Genomic DNA, 17,554 nt, shown 5'->3' with positions numbered 1-17,554 from the left:
GCGTGTTCACTGGAGGCCTCATCCGGGCATGGCCCCTGGTACAGGCTGAGGACCTAGAAGGACGTAGATGGGAGATGTTTGAGGAAACCTGCCGTGTTTGTTAGCGTGAGATGCCCACTCAACTTCCTGTCATCGCTTCCTCTCACCAGCACCTAGAAGAGTCTGGCTGCTTCAGGTATGAATGCTGACAGCGGAGACCACTTCCTCTGCCAACACACAGATCTTTAATCTCGAGAAGACCACACAGCACACATAAGCCAGCCCTTCCGGCCTAAAGCAACATCAGACTACTAGAAAGAAACAACACTTCCCCTCCCCCTCCTCAGTTACTCCAACCCAAACAACAACCAAGTCAGTTTAGTGGTAGGAATTTGTATTTTTTGCCTTTGTTCAGAATACATGAAATTGATAAATATGCCACATGCCTTTGGTGGAAACACAACTGTTATCATTCCATACAAGTATGAGATTGGGGTTAGGAAAAAAGACGACGAGGTGATGACAGACACACAGTGGAAACCCCACATCATCTCATGGCAAACCAAAGAAGGAGGGGATATGGGAAGCTCGGCTTCATTTGACTGCAAAGTCCCAGGGTTTAGTTGCATATCTGCTCATGCACATGGGAGGTGGGAGGGAAGGGGGACAGCAAAGACACAGAAGAGGGTACAGGGAGGGGTAAGAAAGAAAGTAGAAGGGCTGACATCCCCAAAAGAACAAAGCCAACTACTTCTGGTGAGCCTCAGAGAGATGGAAACCCAGGAAATAATTCCCATGACAGGGCTGGGTGGGCCAGGAGGGTGAATTTGCTCCAGGCTTGGGATACATCGAGGACAGTGGTGGTTCTTCTCCAGCGGTGACCCCCTGCATTAGGCAAGGAGGAGCCCAGAGGAGAGTGGAGACCTTCGAGGGGGGCCGTTGGGAGGGTACACTGACTGCTTTCTTCCAGCTCTTCAGTCCTGCCCTGGGGCAGGACGAAGGGAATGTGGGAAACGGGGGAAGGGAGAGGAAGGATGGTTTTGTGCGATGAAATGCTGCTGCATGGAAAGTGAGCATCCAGACCCAGCCCAGCCTGGCCGCAGCCTCTTCCTGCTTGCTTCCAGAGGATGGAAGAATAAAGGATCATGGACGTCCCCGTTCTGTTACCAGCCTGCCCTCCTCCCCTCACACCTCGGTCTATCCCACTCAGCACCCTGTCCTGAAGCCCAGCAGTAGCCCCCAAGACAGGCTGAGTAGCTCCCATCCTCAGACTCCACTGTCCGCACCCACAAACCATGCAAAGAGGAGGAAAGGAAAGGAGGCAAAGTGGAATTCAGATGGGTACGGGTGGTTTAGAAGGGGCACGTACTGCAGGAAGAACAGAGAGGTGGCTCTAGATGAGAAGGCCCCATAACAGCACAGCAATACACAAGCATACCTGTCTACAGACTGTCCCGCCTCCCAGCCCACGACTTCTCTAAATATTAGGAATGGGCTGGGCCTCAGGAAGGACCTCCTGCCTCATCCCTACCCGGCAAGTACTCGGGGGTGGTGTGGAGGAAAGGACCCTGCAAGTCTAAGATCCTCACTTCTAGCACCCTCACACTCCCTTATCAACAGGAATGGAAGAACAGGACCCTCCTTAAGAGAGCAAGAAGTGGCTTCCTCCGAGCTCATTTTCAAATGAGGCCCTCAACTCATTGTTTCTCTATAACAGGCATTCCCTCTTTATCTAAGCCAACAATTAAAACTAACAGCGTCCCAAACTTTGGCTTTATCACATTATTTGGTGCTCTCATGAACAATACAGAATGCTGCAGAAAATGTGGACAACAGACAGCCCCTTCCAGTTACAAGCTTGTGGGACTGCTTCTAGGATGGGAATGAGAGTCCCAGTATTTTCAGAATTAATACTTGTTTTCCAGGTCTCTGGAGAACAAAAGTAAAAGGCCATAAGATCCCTGAAGACACAGAAAATCTTGGACTAACAGATTAGAAATAACTCCAAAAAATAGGTTTTACTTTCTAAAAGCGTATTGCACCAAGACCAAGCTGGACTTTGGGCCCACCCCAGGATCCTCTTCAGGCCTGGCAGAGGGGAAGAGCCCCACGTGACCAGGGCAGCCCTGAGTGAGCTGCCATTTTCCCAGCTGTTCACAGCCTCCTCCTTCCAGCAGCCTGGCCTTTCCTGGTAACACCATAGGCACCGATACCCTTCTCCTCCCCTGATCTTGCCACTTCTTGGGCATGTCACCTCAGCTACACTCCTTCCCCTTCCCTTGGCTTTGGGGGAACTTGTGAGTACATAAGAAGGAGGTAGCAAGGAGGCGCCAGCTGTTGCTCCTCAGGTAGTTACTTCAAGACTGCGCCATGAGCAGCATTTCTAGTGTTGAGGGACATAGTGCAAATGAAAGCAACAAAAAAGGAGGAATGGGTGGTGGAGAAGCTTGGGCTGGGATGGAGGAAGGTAGACGGGGAAGTTTGTTGAGAGAGCAAGCAGAGGGAAGGGGACTTGAGTTTGGATGGCAATGGAGAACAGGGAAGGGGTGGCACATTCTCAAGTAAAAAAGTAGACTGGACACAGCAATCAGGAAGTTCCAGATGGAAAAGAGAAAGAGACAGGAGAAAACAAGAGGGCAAATTACATCAAGTTACTAGACATTCAGTGGTGGGCGTTCCATTCCCCTGGTCTCCCTCTGACCCAAGCCAGTGACAAACAGCACAGTCCCACTTCCTCAGAGCAAGAGGGACCATCTTCCCACAGCGTCTTGCAGAGGGAAGGCTTGTCCATCAAGGAAGTCCGTTGTCTTTGCCCTTCCTCCCTCCTGAACCAGGTGATGATCCCACAGCAGCCATCTCCATACCTCAGTCAGAGCAGCCCCACTCCCCAGGCAGGCGGGGCTGGGAGAAGACTCCAGGACCTTCCCACCTCTTCACCCCACCAGCAACCTCAGCGATACTTACTTACAATAACTACCACGACGATGGCACAGATAGCTCCCAGCATGATCATCATCTGAGGAAACAATGACAAAAAAATGCGCCTTTGGATTTAGGGAAGGAAGAAAGGAGCCTGGAATCAAGATGTGGGAACAGTACTTCCTCCATCCTTGGGACAGTGGAAGAAACCACACATCACCCAGGAGATCTGCAGGCCTCTCGAGGACGGCCCAACCTTCATGCTCCCCATCAGACAGTAACCCCTGTACCACAGCTGAGCATCTCAGAAACACCAGAGCATCTAGAGCTTGCTCCCTTCTGCTTAGTTCCTGTTGCCTGAAGGTTTTGAAAGGAACTCTAATGGAGGTGGAGACTTGGGATCTTTAGTCAATTGGTTGATTTTCATCATGAAGTGTTCAGCTCATTCCTAAAAGCTGCAGGTATTTAAATATATATCTGCCCTAGCCATTGTGTTGATGTTGGATGTGTCTGAGGAAGGGCCAGGTGAGAATTTTTCCAGGGGTCCTTTGGGGAAAAACAGCTTGACTAACCATTTCCAAATTTCTCAGGCTATCATGGCTCCCAGTTAGTGATTCTGAATACTCTAGCCTACCCTGGTGGCCAAATCAGGGTAACGCACCTCAAGGAGGCTTTCACCATTTCCCCCTAAGAGTTCTGCAGGGCAGAGATCCTGTGCCACTAGAGGGAAGGTATATAGAACCTGAGGGTTTTCTTGCCTTCTATGAGTTGAGGCTCAGGAAAAGAAGGGGGAGAGGACAAGAAAATTCACCTTGCAGTTTTTCCACCAATATTTCCTCTTTAGCTTGGCAGCACTGCTCTCAAATATTGATGCTCCCACCTGCAAGGCGTCAGCTCGGTCATCCAGCTCTGACAGTATCTCGTCCCTCTTCAGGACTTTGTCCACATTCACACGCATGATGTCCACCACCTGGGGGGGAGCAGAAACAAAGCCGCTAAGATCCCCACTAGAGACAGGGGAAAGAACAATGACCAAGGAATCACAAGTCTGGCCCTGCGTAACTGTAAGGGATGCCTTGCCTCCCAGAGCCTATAACTACCCCTCTATGAAAAAGAGAAGTTTCTAAACTTCTATGATTTGGAAACTCACAGAGAAAAAGCTCTCCACCTACCTCTTCCACTTGTGCCTGGGTTTGCTGTAGTCGTCTGTTACTGGTCACATTAGGAGGAGAGCCAGGGGGACCCCCACCTGGGGCAGTCTCTTCTGCCCCTTCGGTGGGTGGCTGAGCTGGAGCAGACCTGTGGAGAGAAGTGGACAGAGTACACAAAGTAATCGAGACAAGAAAGGACCACGTGCATTCTCGTGCCATACCACCAAAACACTGGTGATCAGGTTATATGCAAACAGAAGGGATTCTAGCTCCTTGGCAATGCCAAGTAGGGAGATGCAGCACCGAGGCAAGAAGCAAAAGATGAAAGATCCTGTAACAACATTTAGTCAGGGCTTAGGGACATCCAGGGTGGCATCAAGATCTTGTTTGGGCTACCCTCTGACCCAAACTCAAACATGTCTTCTGGGACAACAGCTACAGGGACAGATGTGCCAGCCTTGGCCTAAATGGCATTTCCCTGACCATCAGAAGCCTTTCACATAAAGTCAGACTGGAAACCTCCAATCCAGGTTAGGAGAAATTCATAGAGAAGACTAAACCCTCGGGACAAGCCTATGGACTGAACAGCTCTTTTTTGCAAAGCCTAAATATAATAAGAAAGTGCAAGCTGACAGACTCTGCTTAAGGGGATCCAGTTACTGGTTATGTTTCAACAATGATTAGTATATTGGGGCTGCTATAAGGACAACTTGAGAGTCAAAGGCTAAGCCTATGTAGGTGGAGGGAATCAGGACTGTTCACTTGCTTTGTTTTTGGCAGAGAAGATGGGAGTTTCACTTAGAACTGGGTCCCAAAGCAATTGTGTTAGTTCTGAAACTGTTCCAAGAGCACAGACAGGAAGCAAAAATATGGGAAATGGTCCTCAATGTACAGGCATCATAGACATTCTGTCCCTTCCTTTTCTAGATTTGGCACTGAGTCTCAGGAGACTCCCCTAGTTCCATTATGTCCCAGAGAAGTCCTGGTTTACACTACTACACACAGAGATCATTCTCTCTTTCCCTTAGCCTTCGAAGGGATTAATCTAATGTGGGGTCTTCATGATAAACTCCTTTTCATGTCCAAACACATGGAAGCTAAATTCACCTCCTAAAGAATTCCTAGAAGTCTAAACTATGGCATGAGATTTTTCTCTCCCAAGGAAGAACCCAATGGCAGGAGGGAGATCTCTCAAATTTCATGGAGAATAGAAATTACAAGAACTCCTTGTAAAGAACTCCTCAAACAGAAGCAGAATCTCACAAAACATACCTCATAGGAGCAGTCCAAGAGCAAATGCTCTAGGGATTAAACCATCACCAAGTCACCAGAAAGGAAACGCCTTGACTACTCATAACAGAACTAATACCCAGAAGTTCCTTCTCCCTAAGTGAATTTCTTTCAGTCTAAAAAGATAAGAGAATAACCCCTCAGAGAGGCTATACTAGCAGATTACACCCGACTCATCCTCATTTAAGGAATGGCTTTCTCATTTCTTTCTAAGGCACAAATAAGGCGAAAGAAAGATACAAAGCCATGGAAGCCACAAGACTCTTGTGCTACTACTGAGCTAAGCAATCTGGTTCTCCGACTGAAGGTGGAACATTCAATGAGTAGGTAGCAGCCAGTGTTTGGTCTTGGAAGCAGTCCAGGATGGTGGCACCAATGACAAGATTAAGGTCAGAGACCTCGTGATGCTTTCTCCATCTCCTTCCATTCATCCCACATGGGTGCTACTGGGAACCAGTCAGCTGAGATGGATCCCCCTCCCCCAAAGGAAAACAAATGAAATCCTAGGGCTTGGTCAAAACGCACAGAATATCATATACAGTCAAAACTGCAAAAGTCAAATAGAGAAAAAGGGAAATGGTTATGAAGCATTTGAAGGGACCATTTCACTTACTATTTGTTGGGAATTGGGAATACTCAGCAGTAAAATATTCAGGGATAGTTATCACCCTTATGTAACAAAAGTAAATCTTTTCCCTTTTTTGTCACTAAGAGAAACAACATAAATATATCTAGGACCAGACCAGGACTCCAGGCAGTTATAAGAAAGAAAAATCTCCATTATTGTGGTCCTATCAGGGAAGTACTTCATTTGTCTACCCATATTTCTCCCTCAGGATCTTGGGATGGGGTAATGTCGAAGATGGTCAGAGACTAAATTGAATGTGTTGGGGGAAGGTGGGGATCCTCAGCTCCCTTTCTCTTCCCAATACTTGGCTAAGACTCAATAACAGGCAAACACCTCCTCCTATAACGGGTGGCCCTGAGATGAATGGCTGCTTGGAACCACATGCCACTGGCCCTTGAGTCTTTCTGAGCTGCTCACTTGGCGCCAGAGAGCTGGCAGATAAGTTTCCGGAGTTCTGCTCACTGCCAAGGGGGGCGAGGGGGTACACGCCACAACTGGGGTGAGGGGCATTCACAAATCCAGAGATGGCAGGGCAACCCAAGCAACTAACTGGCAGGTGCACCCATAACTGTCTTTCCATAGGCCCTAAGTACAGATTCAATCAGACGACGAGAAAGGGCCTCGAGCCCCCTCCCCGATGTCTTTATGCCCCACCTTTGCCTTCTCCCGGACTCCTCTATACTGAGAGCGGAATGAGACGCCCAGCAGGCGAAAGAGGTGCAACGAATGTGGGACCCCCACGGCCCTGCCCCGCCCGCGGGGTTCTGGCTGTGGCTGGTGCAGGAATGGGGTACGCCCCCCCCCCCCGAGAGTGGCCCGGTCTGGGGGCGGCGCGCGATGGAAGTTCCCCGCGTCGCCGCAGCTGCTGCAATGCGCCATTTTCCGTCCCGCAGAGTCCGGCGCTGGCGGTGAGAGTTGGCAAAGAGGTGTCGAGCCCCCACAGCAGAGTCGACTCACATTTCGACAGAGGGAGAAGGGGTCCGTCTCCTCTCCCGAGGCTGCGGCGAGACACCTGGCGGAGGGGAGCGCTGCGGCGGAAGTCGACGGAACTGCCGAACCACGCACAACACCAACCACCGCGAGTCCCAGCTGCGGTGAAACAGACTGCGGTTGACGCGCGGGTGCCTGTCTTTATTAGTGCTGGCCACGCCTCCTGGAGAACGCTAACATCCCGCGGCCCAATCGGCACCCAGGACAGGCGTCATGCCGAAGCGAAGCCCGCTAAGGCCGAGCCCGCCCCGCCCCTGCAAATTGGCCAATCACAGCTCTTCTCTCATCCCGACAATACAAACTACAGTTTGCTTACCTGTCTAACTAAGCGACGGGGCGGGGCGGAAATATACACCACCCTCGGGAAGGGCGGCTCCAACAGTTTGATTAGGCCTTTTTGGTGCCTCCCAGCCAATCGCAGCAGTCCCTGAAGCCGGGGCCCGCCCACGGCCCCTGCGCCGGCGGCTCCAGCCAATCACGCCGCCTCCGCCGACAGCCGTGGGCGGGTCCTGGCTCACGGTCGCAGCTACTCGGAGTCCTGGGAGAGGCGGAGGTTCGGCGGTCTGCGCACAGCCCTGGCGCCTAGACCTGGCCGGCGCTACACCCTACCTCCCCGCCCCTGACAAGCGGCTCTGTGGAGACAGAACCTATCCAGGCAGAGCCAAGGCTTACGGGGCCGAGTCCCGGGCGCGGGGTTCGGTCCGACCAAAGCAGATGCAGAGGTTTCGTTCATCTCTACTTCAACACAGCCAACAAGCCCCTCGCGCAGTGTATCCTGAATTGAACTTGCCCCCAAACCGACTCCTGTCCCTTCAAGCAGGTTATCACGTCGATTCTGTTGCCCAAACCAGAAACCTGGAACCATCCTAGATTTCCTCCCAGTTCATCTTTACCCCTTCTCTAATAATTCACCAAGTCGAGTCGATCTTTCTTCTTAGTATTTCAGGAATTCTCTCCCCTCATCTCTGTCCAACTTCAGACTATTAGCCCTTGCCTAGACCCGTCAGCTGTGAAACTCGGCATTATTTTATGTCCCGCTAAAAGAAAAGGTAGCAAATAACCTGTGACACAATGCTTTCTTAACACTTAGAATTTTCACTTTATGTTTATTGGAAGTGTAGGTTTATATGATACAGATTATCGTATTTCACTCTCGTGCATGCATAAAAAGGAAAATAGAAAAGAATAACATGGTAACACTGTTCCTAAAACTTCGCATTCAGAGGCTGATTCTTAATGATTCATTTTTTGACTCAGATGTCCATGGTTTTCCACACAACGTAGTCCTCTGTGCCTGCCATCAAGGGCTTTGGTGATGTAGCATTTAAGAGTGTTCCTCTTCTGTCTCTGGAATTTTCTTCCAAGCCTCAGACACCCATTTGGCAAGTTTTGGTTCTTATGAGTAGGTATGACAAATACAGTATGACTGCTGTCTGGCTAATCGTTATAGTAAAACATCCCAATTCAGATATTAAAATGAAAAAAAAAGCCTCTTAAAATCAATGAAATGTAATTTTCTGCTTCTAGTCTTGCCCTCCCTCATACCCATCTTCTAAGAAACCACCAGGGTGATCTATCCAAATGTCACAACCCGGCTTAAAATCCTTACGCCAGTACTCTTAGAAACATAATGGACTGATCATACGTGTTTACCCCATCGCCCTCCTGAAACCACATCAAAATGACAATTTGTAAAAATTGAAAACAAATTATAAACCCTCAAAGACAAAAAGAATGGGAGGAATTGTTTCTGGCAGTATGAACACCTAAGTATCCCCACCAACTCTCCCCTGAAAAAAACTTAAAATCACTGAACTTTTTTAAAAGTAAGGCATTTTAAAACTTTAAAAATTATAGATTCACATGAGGTGGCAAAAAAAAAAGTACAAGGAGGCTCCCCTATATCCCTTCACCCAGTTCCCCCCAATGGTAACATCTTGTATAACTACAGTACAGTATTAAAACCAGGAAGTTGACATTGTTACAACCAACAGAGCTTATTAAGATTTTGTCAGTTTTACGTGCATTCATGTGTATGTATAGTTTTATGCAGTTTTATCACATGTGTAGATTCCTGTAACCATCATCACAGTCAGGGAATAGAACTATTGCATTATTATAAGGTTCCCTTGTGCAACCCCTTTATAGCCATACCCACCCCCATCCCTAACCCTTGGCAACCACTAATTTGTTCTCCATGTCTATAACTTTATATCAAGAATGTTACATAAGTGGAATCATATTGTATGTAACCTTTTAATACTGGATCTTTTTTTCACTCATCATAATGCTCTTGAAATCCATCCAAGTTTTTGTATGTATCAATAGTTTTCATCGTTAAGTAGTATTCCATGTTGTAGATATACCACAAATTGTTTTAACAATTTACCTAGTTAAAGGACATTTGGGCTGATTCCAGTTTGGGGCTATTAAAAATAAAGCTGCTATGAAGATTTATGTACAGGTTTGTGTGAATATAAATTTTTGCTTCTCTGGGATAAATGCCCAGGAGTTCAATTGCTGAGTAGTAAGGTAATTGCATGCCTAGTTTTATAAGAATCTGCCAAACTATTTTCCAGAGTGGCTGTACCATTTTTGATTCCCACCAGTATCGTATGAAGGATCCAGTTTCTCCACATCCTCACCAGTATTTGATGTTGTCACTATATCTTATTTTAACCATTCTGATAGGTGTGTAGTGATATATCATTGTGGTTTTAATTTTCATTTCCCTAATGGCTAATAATGTCAAAATATTTTAGTGTGTTTATTTGCCATCTGTATATTCTCTTTGGTGAAAGGTCTGTTCGTGTTTTTTGCCCATTTTCTAATAAGATTGTTCATTTTTTTACTTTTGAGTTTTGAGAGTTCTTTAAATATTCTAAAGTTCTTTGTCAAATAAGTAGTGTCTCCCTGTGTATCATTTGTCTTTTCATCCTCTTAATAGGATCTTTTATAGATCAAAGGTTTTTAGTTTTCTTAAGATGCAGCTTATCAACTTGTCCTTTTATGGATCACACTTTTGGTGTTAAGTCTAAGAACTCTTTGCCTAGCCCCAGATCCTGATGATTTTCTCCTATTTTATTTTCTAAAAGTTGAATAGTTTTATGTTTCATATGTAAATCTATGATTTATTTTGAGTTAATTGTTGGGTAAGGTGTGAAGTATAGGTCGGGGTTCATTTTATTGTCTATGGATGTCTGATTGCTCCCGGACCATTTGTTGAAAAAGCAGTCCTTTCTCCATTGAATTGCTTTTGCACCTTTTTCAAAAATCAGTTGGGCATATTTGTGCGGGTCTATTTCTGGGTTCTCTATTCAGTTCCATTGATCTATATGTCTATCCTTCCACGAATAACACACTTCTTAATTACTGTAACTATACAGTAAAGCTTAACAGTGGGTAGGATCAATTCTCCCACTTTACTCTTTTTCAAAATTGTTAACAATTCTAGGTCCTTTGCCTAAAAGGTCATTTAAAAAGATGTATTTATGAGCTGGCAAGAAAATAAAGACTATATAAAGACCAAAAACTAAGTAAAATCTGGTACCAGAGAGGTAAGCTGAGCACTGAAGCCTGTTTTGCCTTGAGGGCATTTGCTAAAAAGTTGAATTTAGGCGTGGTGGCCTCAGAGAGTGCCGCTGTGGAATAGGAGACAAAGTCCAGGGCTTGCCCAAGGTTGGAAATCTAATAGAAGGCTCTTACCATAGAGCTGGAACCCCAAAGGACTATATCCTCCTGTGAGAGTGGATTTAAAATATGCTAACACTCAAACACCTAGGGCATAGAAAATTGCTTTTCTGGAACCTAGGTGCCTACTGGAAATCTTTTTTTTTTTTTCCTTTTAAATATTTGTGGAGAATTTATAACCACAAGCTGCAGCTTTTCTGCCTGAATTCCTCGTTGGTTCTAAAAACAAAATGGCAAGAATTTAAAGTGGTTCTGGGTTGACAGTGCCACCGAGCACCAGCAGAAGCAATGGAAATCCTTTCCAGATGATCTCATCTTCAATCTAGGCCTTGGGGAAATTCCACCGATACAGTTCCAAGAAATATAAATTGTGGTCAAAATTGCAAACAAATAAGGCACAAGGTACCAAGAGCAAGAGCCAACAGAGATAGAGATAGGAAATTAGAAAATTACAAAATCAAGCCAAATACTCCAATGTCTAATTAATAGGAGTTCCAAAAAGAGAAAACATGGTATGAGAGAGGGAGAGAGATTATAAAAGAAATACAAGAAGAATTTCCTGAATTGAACAAGTCTGTCTGGATTAAATAGTGTGCTATGTGCCCAGCACAATGAAAGAAAAAGAATGACATCAAGACACATCTTTGTGAAATCTCAGAATATTAGGGAAGAATAGAAGATCCTAAAAGCTTTCAAAAAGAGAGGGAAAAAAAGGAACAGGAATCAAAATGGCATCTCAATACAGTATTGGGAGATAGAAGACAATATGGCAGTGCCTTTAAAATTCTGAAGAAAAATGATCATTAACCCAGAATTCTACACCAGCCAAACAATCAATAAAAGACACAGGTAGAATGTAGACATCTTTCAGATATGTGAGGAGTCAAAATTTTTACCTATCTTTCCAAGTAGGTTACTACCAGATGTGCTCTGGTAAATAGGAAAGAGAAAGGCAATAGATCTAGGCAATGGGATGCTGGAGCCACACACAAAAGTGGTAAAAGAAAATCTTGGAATTAAAGCTATGCCACAGACCCAGAAACAACCTGTCGTGACTGAAGTAGGAAGATGGAAAACACTGCAGAACAGTCTCCAGAGGAAAAAAACTGATAAAGTCTCTGACATGTTTAAATATTTGAGAAATAATATGAACAAGTATTTTACAGATCTGATGGGACATATGGAAAAAATCTGAGCTAGATACATAAAAAATTATTTAAAAGAAAAAGAGGTGGGGCCGGCCCGGTGGCGCAAGTGGTTAAGTGCGCGCGCTCCGCTGCTGCGGCCCGGGGTTCACCGGTTCGCATCCCGGGCGTGTACCAACGCACCACTTGTCAGGCCATGCTGTGGCAGCATCCCATATAAAGTGGAGGAAGATGGGCACAGATGTTAGCCCAGGGCCAGTCTTCCTCAGCAAAAAGAGGAGGACTGGCAGATGTTAGCTTGGGGCCAATCTTTCTCACAAAAAAAAAAAAAAGAGGTAATTATTAACTTAAGAAAAAACAAAAGGTCAATAAAAAATAAAAGTTACCTCACATTTATATCAACTGATTTTGAACAAGGGTGTCAAGACCATTCAATGGGGAAACAAATGGTGCTGGGACAACTGGATATCAACATGCAAAAGAATGAAATTGGATCCCTACCTCACACCATACATAAAAATTAACTCAAACTGTATCAAAGACCTAAATGTAAGAGCTAAAACTATAAAACTCTTAAAAGAAAACATAGCTGTATGTCTTCATGACCTTGGATTAGGCAATGTTTTCTTAAATATGACAACAAAGGCACAACCAACAAAAGAATAAATAAACAGGGCATCAAAAAATTTAAAGCTTTGTGCTCCAAAGAACATGATTAAGAAAGTAAAGGCCGGCCCCGTGGCTTAGCGGTTAAGTGCGTGGGCTCCGCTGCTGGCGGCCTGGGTTCAGATCCCAGGCGCACACCAATGCACCGCTTCTCCGGCCATGCTGAGGCCGTGTCCCACATACAGCAACTAGAAGGATGTGCAGCTATGATATACAACTATCTACTGGGGCTTTGGGGGGAAAATAAACAAATAAATAAAATCTTTAAAAAAAAAAAGAAAGTAAAAAGTTAATCCACAGAATGGGAGAAAATATTTGCAAATCATATATCTGATACAGTACTTGCATCTAGAGTATATAAAGAACTCTTCCAACTCAATAATAAAAAGACAAATGACCCAATTTGAAAATTGGCAAAGGATCTAAATAGACATTTCTCAAAAAAGATTTACAAATGGCTAATAAGTACAAGGAAAGATACTCCACGTCATTAGCCATCAGGGAAATACAAATCAAAGCCACAATGAGATATCACTTTATACCCTCTAGACTGGCTATAATCAAAAAGACAGATAGTACCAAGAGTTGGCAAGGATATAAAGAAATTATAACCTTATACACTGCTGGTGGGAATGCAAAATAATGCAGCCAATTTGGAAAAGAGCCCGGCAGTTCCTCTAACAGTTAAATATAGAGTTACTGTGTGACTCAGCAATTCCACTCTTAGGTATATACCCAAGAGAAATGAAAATGTCCACATAAAACATTGTACACCAATGTTCACAGCAGCGTTATTCAGAATATCCAAAAAAGCAGAAACAACCCAAATGTCCATCAATTGATAAATGGACAAATATAATGTGGTATCTTCATACAATGGAATATTATTCAGCAATAAAAAGGAATGAAGTGCTAATATGTGCTACAACATGGATGAACCTTGAAAGCACTATGCTAAGCTAAAGAAGCCAGTCACAAAGGATCACATATTGTATGATTCCCTTTAGAGGAAATATCCAGAATAAGAATCTAGAGGGAGTAAAATTGTATTAGTGGTTGCCTAGAACTGGGAGGGACAGGGAATTTAGGGTGGCAGCTAAGAGTTGTGGGGTTTGATTTTGGGGTAATGATGTAAATGTTCTAAAATTGATTGTGTTGATGGATTCACAACTCTCTGAACATACTAAGAGCCATTGAATTGGGTGAATTGTATCTCAATAAAGACATAAAGAGTTTTTGTTTTTTGTTTTTTGTAAGATCAGCCCTGTGCTAACATCTGCCAATCCTCTTTTTTTGCTGAGGAAGACTGGCCCTGGGCTAACATCTGTGCCCATCTTCCTCCACTTTATATAGGACACCACCACAGCACGGCTTGCCAAGCAGTACATCAGTGCACTCCGGGGATCTGAGCCAGCCAACCCCGGGCCGCCGCAGCAGAGCACGCACACTTAACAGCTTGTGCCACCCGGCCGGCCCCAAGAGTTTTTTAAATAAGAAACATACTGTCTCACAGTGTACCACTTGGTTCAGCAGCAAACAATATTAACACAGCCCTAATAATGTAAACACTATCTACTCATTTAAGCCAAAGTGCTGATATAACCATAATGAGGATGAGTGAGTGATAGAGGCTATAAGAAAGGAGAGAATTGGGAAGTGTAAATGCAGTTTCCTGACAAGATGGCTTCCTCTGCCAAAATCAAACCTGGAGAATCTATAGAAGCTATAAGGAATCATGAATTTCGTGAACTAACAACAACAAAAGCATGAGAATGCCTTGGGGAGAGTGAGGGCTATTGTTATAGGTTGAATTGTGTCCTCCAACAATTTTTATGTTGAAGTCCCAACCCTCAGTACCTCAGAATGTGACCTTATGTGGGAATAGGGTTGTTGCAAATGTAATTAGTTAAGAAGAGGTCATAAGGGAGTAGGGTGGGCCCCTACTCCTGTATGACTCATGTCCTTATGAAATGGGGAAATTTGGAGACACACACACATGCACACACACACACAGGGAGAATGCCATGTTAACATCAAGGCAGGGATTGGGCTGATATGTCTGTAAGGCAAGGAACATTCAAGATAACCATCAAACTACCAGAAGCTAGGCGAGAGGCATGGAACACATCCTCTCTCAGAGCCCTCAGAAGGAAGCAACGCTGCCAACACCTTGATCTCAGACTTCTAGCCTCCAGAACTGAAGCAATAAATTTCTGTTGTTTAAGCCACCCAACTTGTGGTACTTCATTACTGCAGCCCCAGAAAACTAATACAACTATCTTGAACTAGCATATATACCCTAAAGCCAACAACAAACATTATACACATATTATACGTGTACATTACACAAACGTGTGATAGGTGGTGGGAATACCAAAAGTGACTTGAGAGTGTGCTAAAATGTTTGACTCATTATAAATGCTGGAAAGTTTAAGAAACCAACAGGAGTAAATAAATATATGTTTATTAGAGTATGAATCACCCTAAAGACAAAAATAGAACACTGTTCTTCTGGGGGACTTCAGGTACAGAAGGGAGAGTTAATCATACTTTTCAATTCATGATGCATGATCTTCACTTATCCCTAGAAGGACCTGCCTTGTTTCATGTTTTTATTCCCTTTTTCCTTATTTCCCTCTCAAACCATAGACAACATTATAAATTATTTGATACTTATAATTTTGTATTTTTGCAAAGTGTGTATTTTTAATTTACATAAATTATATCATGTTTTAAATTTCATTCTGTTTCTTTTTTCCACTCAGCACTAAATTTTAAAGATTCCTGTTCTAGACAATGAAAATCATACAATTTGTAAATCATCACAGTTTGATCTTTTTCTTTCCAATCTTCATATCCATATCCTTCCTTCTTTCCTTCTTTCCTTCCTTTCTCCCTTTCTTCCTCTTTCTTTCTTTTTCTTTCTTTCAACATTGACTAGGACCTTCAGTGCTAAGTTATTAAGGCGTAGCAGGAATAGTGGGCATCCTTGTCTTGTTGCTGATCTTAATGGGAATATATGTTTATTAAATATTTGTTGTTGACCTCCAGTACATAATCTTTACCAAGTTTAGGAAATTTGCTTCTGTCCCTCGTTTAACAGGTTTTCTTTTAAATCATAAATAGGAGTTGAATTTTTCAATTCCCTTTTCTATATCGACTGAGATAATCATGAAGAGCTAAACTTTCATCTTTCATAAGAGGAAGCTGATAAATCATCCAGAACAATAGAGAATATTATTTCAAATTATGATGATAAATAACAGAATCGTTCAAAGAAGTGAAGGCTTTTCATTCTGGGAAGATAGTCTAGAGGGTAGACAGCGGGGAGGCAGGGGACTGCTGTTTTCATCATACAACTTTCCCTTCTTTTTGATTAACTATATGCACATATTACTTTGATGTTCAAAAAATAAAGCTTAATTTAGAAATAAATCTTCAAGTCTTCCACTCCATCTTTTAATTGTGATATAATTCATATACCATGTAATTCACCCATTTAGTATACAATTAAATGTTTTTTTATATTCACAAGGTTGTGCAACCATTACCACTAATTCCAGAACATTTTCATCACCCCAGAAAGAACCCCTGCACCTGTTAGCAATCATCTCGTATTCCTCACCCCTTACCCCATCCCCTGGCAACAACTTACCTACTTTCTGTCTCTGTAGATTTGCCTATTCTGGGCATTTCATAAAAATGGAATCGTACAATATGTATCCTTTTATGACTGGCTTCTTTTATTTACCACAATGTTTTCAAGGTTCATCCATGTTTTAGTATGTATCAGTACCTCATTCTTTCTTTCTTTTTTTTTTTGTGTGTGTGAAGAAAGAATTTTTTCCTTTTCCCCCAGAACATTCTGGAGCTGAACTGTCCAAAACAATAGTCATTAGCACATGTTTCTAAAACTTAGCTTAAAAAAATATATGCAATATCTCATTAATAGTTATACTAATGATTACATGTTGAAATGATAATATTTGGCGTTAAAACATTAAAATTAATTTCACTTTATTTCTACTTTTTTAATGTAACTACTAGAAAAATTCAAATTACTTATTATATGATATTATTTGTTAACTCTCATATCTTCTTGGGGTTATTGATGTGGTAACATCAGTAAAGTGCAATCAATTTGCCAGGGATGTGGTTCTTTTGGGCAGACTCCATAGCAGTATCATATTCCAAAGAATTTGTTTGTTTTTTACTTCAAAAAATACGTGTATTCTCCTCTAAAAGTGGTTCCTATTGTGTGAAAATGAAAATTTTCTCATACTATATTTCTTTACCTGCTTTTCTTTTTCTTTTTTATTGAGGTAACATTGGTTTCTAACATTATATAAATTTCAGGCGTACATCATTATATTTCGATTTCTGTATAGATTACATCATGTTCACCACCCAAAGACTAATTACCATCCATCACAATACACATGTGCCTAATCATCCCTTTCACCTTCCTCCCTCTCTCCTTCCCCTCTGGTAACCATCAATCCAATCTCTGTCTCTATGTATTTGTTTGTTGTTGTTTTATCTTCTATTTACGAGTGAGATCATATGGTGTCTGACTTTCTCCCTCTGACTTATTTTGCTTAGTGTAGTACCCTCAAGGTCCATCCATGTTGTCACAAATGGCAAGATTTCACCCTTTTTATGGCTGAGTAGTATTCCATTGTATGGATATAGCACATATTGTTTATCCATTCATCAGTTGAACATTTGGGTTGTTTCTTCTTTTTGGCTATTATGAATAATGCTGCTGTCAACATTCGTGTACAAGTTTTTGTGTGAACATGTTTTCAATTCTCTTGGATATATATCTAGGAGTGGAGTAGCTGGGTCTTATGGTAACTCTATATTTAACCTTTTATGGAACTCCCAAATAGTTTTCCAAAGTAGCTGCACCGTTTTACTACAGGCTAAGTCCTAACAGCTCTTCAGAGTCTTCCTCACAATCTAACTCTTGCCTCCATCTCCTGCCCTATCTTTGCCATGCACTTTAGCTCCACCAATAAATACCACTCACAGCTTTCCCATACACACCATGCTGTTTCTCTCCTCTGGACCTTTGTTTCTGTTTCATCTGCCTG

General features: G+C 43.1%; 1 protein-coding gene across 5 annotated transcripts in view; it reads right to left on the bottom strand.

Moving 5' to 3' along the window:
• Positions 1–7,055, bottom strand: part of VAMP1 (vesicle associated membrane protein 1) — a 95,487-nt gene extending 88,432 nt beyond the window's left edge. For 3 of the 5 annotated variants that reach the window (XM_058558998.1, XM_058558997.1, XM_058559000.1), the window contains exons 1-4: positions 6,925–7,055; positions 4,071–4,197; positions 3,710–3,868; positions 2,944–2,995 (exon numbers count right to left, since the gene is read on the bottom strand). In XM_058558998.1, the coding sequence (XP_058414981.1) occupies positions 2,944–2,995; positions 3,710–3,868; positions 4,071–4,197; positions 6,925–6,926 (340 nt within the window). In that variant the 5' untranslated portion in view covers positions 6,927–7,055. Of the gene's footprint in view, positions 1–356; positions 2,554–2,943; positions 2,996–3,709; positions 3,869–4,070; positions 4,198–6,924 lie in introns of those variants that run through there. The other 2 variants (XM_058558996.1, XM_058559001.1) reach the window with 2 other exon arrangements.
• Positions 7,056–17,554: the final 10,499 nt, after the last annotated feature.

The sequence above is a fragment of the Diceros bicornis genome, chromosome 17, assembly GCF_020826845.1.
Source record: "Diceros bicornis minor isolate mBicDic1 chromosome 17, mDicBic1.mat.cur, whole genome shotgun sequence".
Taxonomy (NCBI): Eukaryota; Metazoa; Chordata; class Mammalia; order Perissodactyla; family Rhinocerotidae; genus Diceros; species Diceros bicornis.
This window is presented reverse-complemented; position numbering and strand designations above follow the sequence as displayed.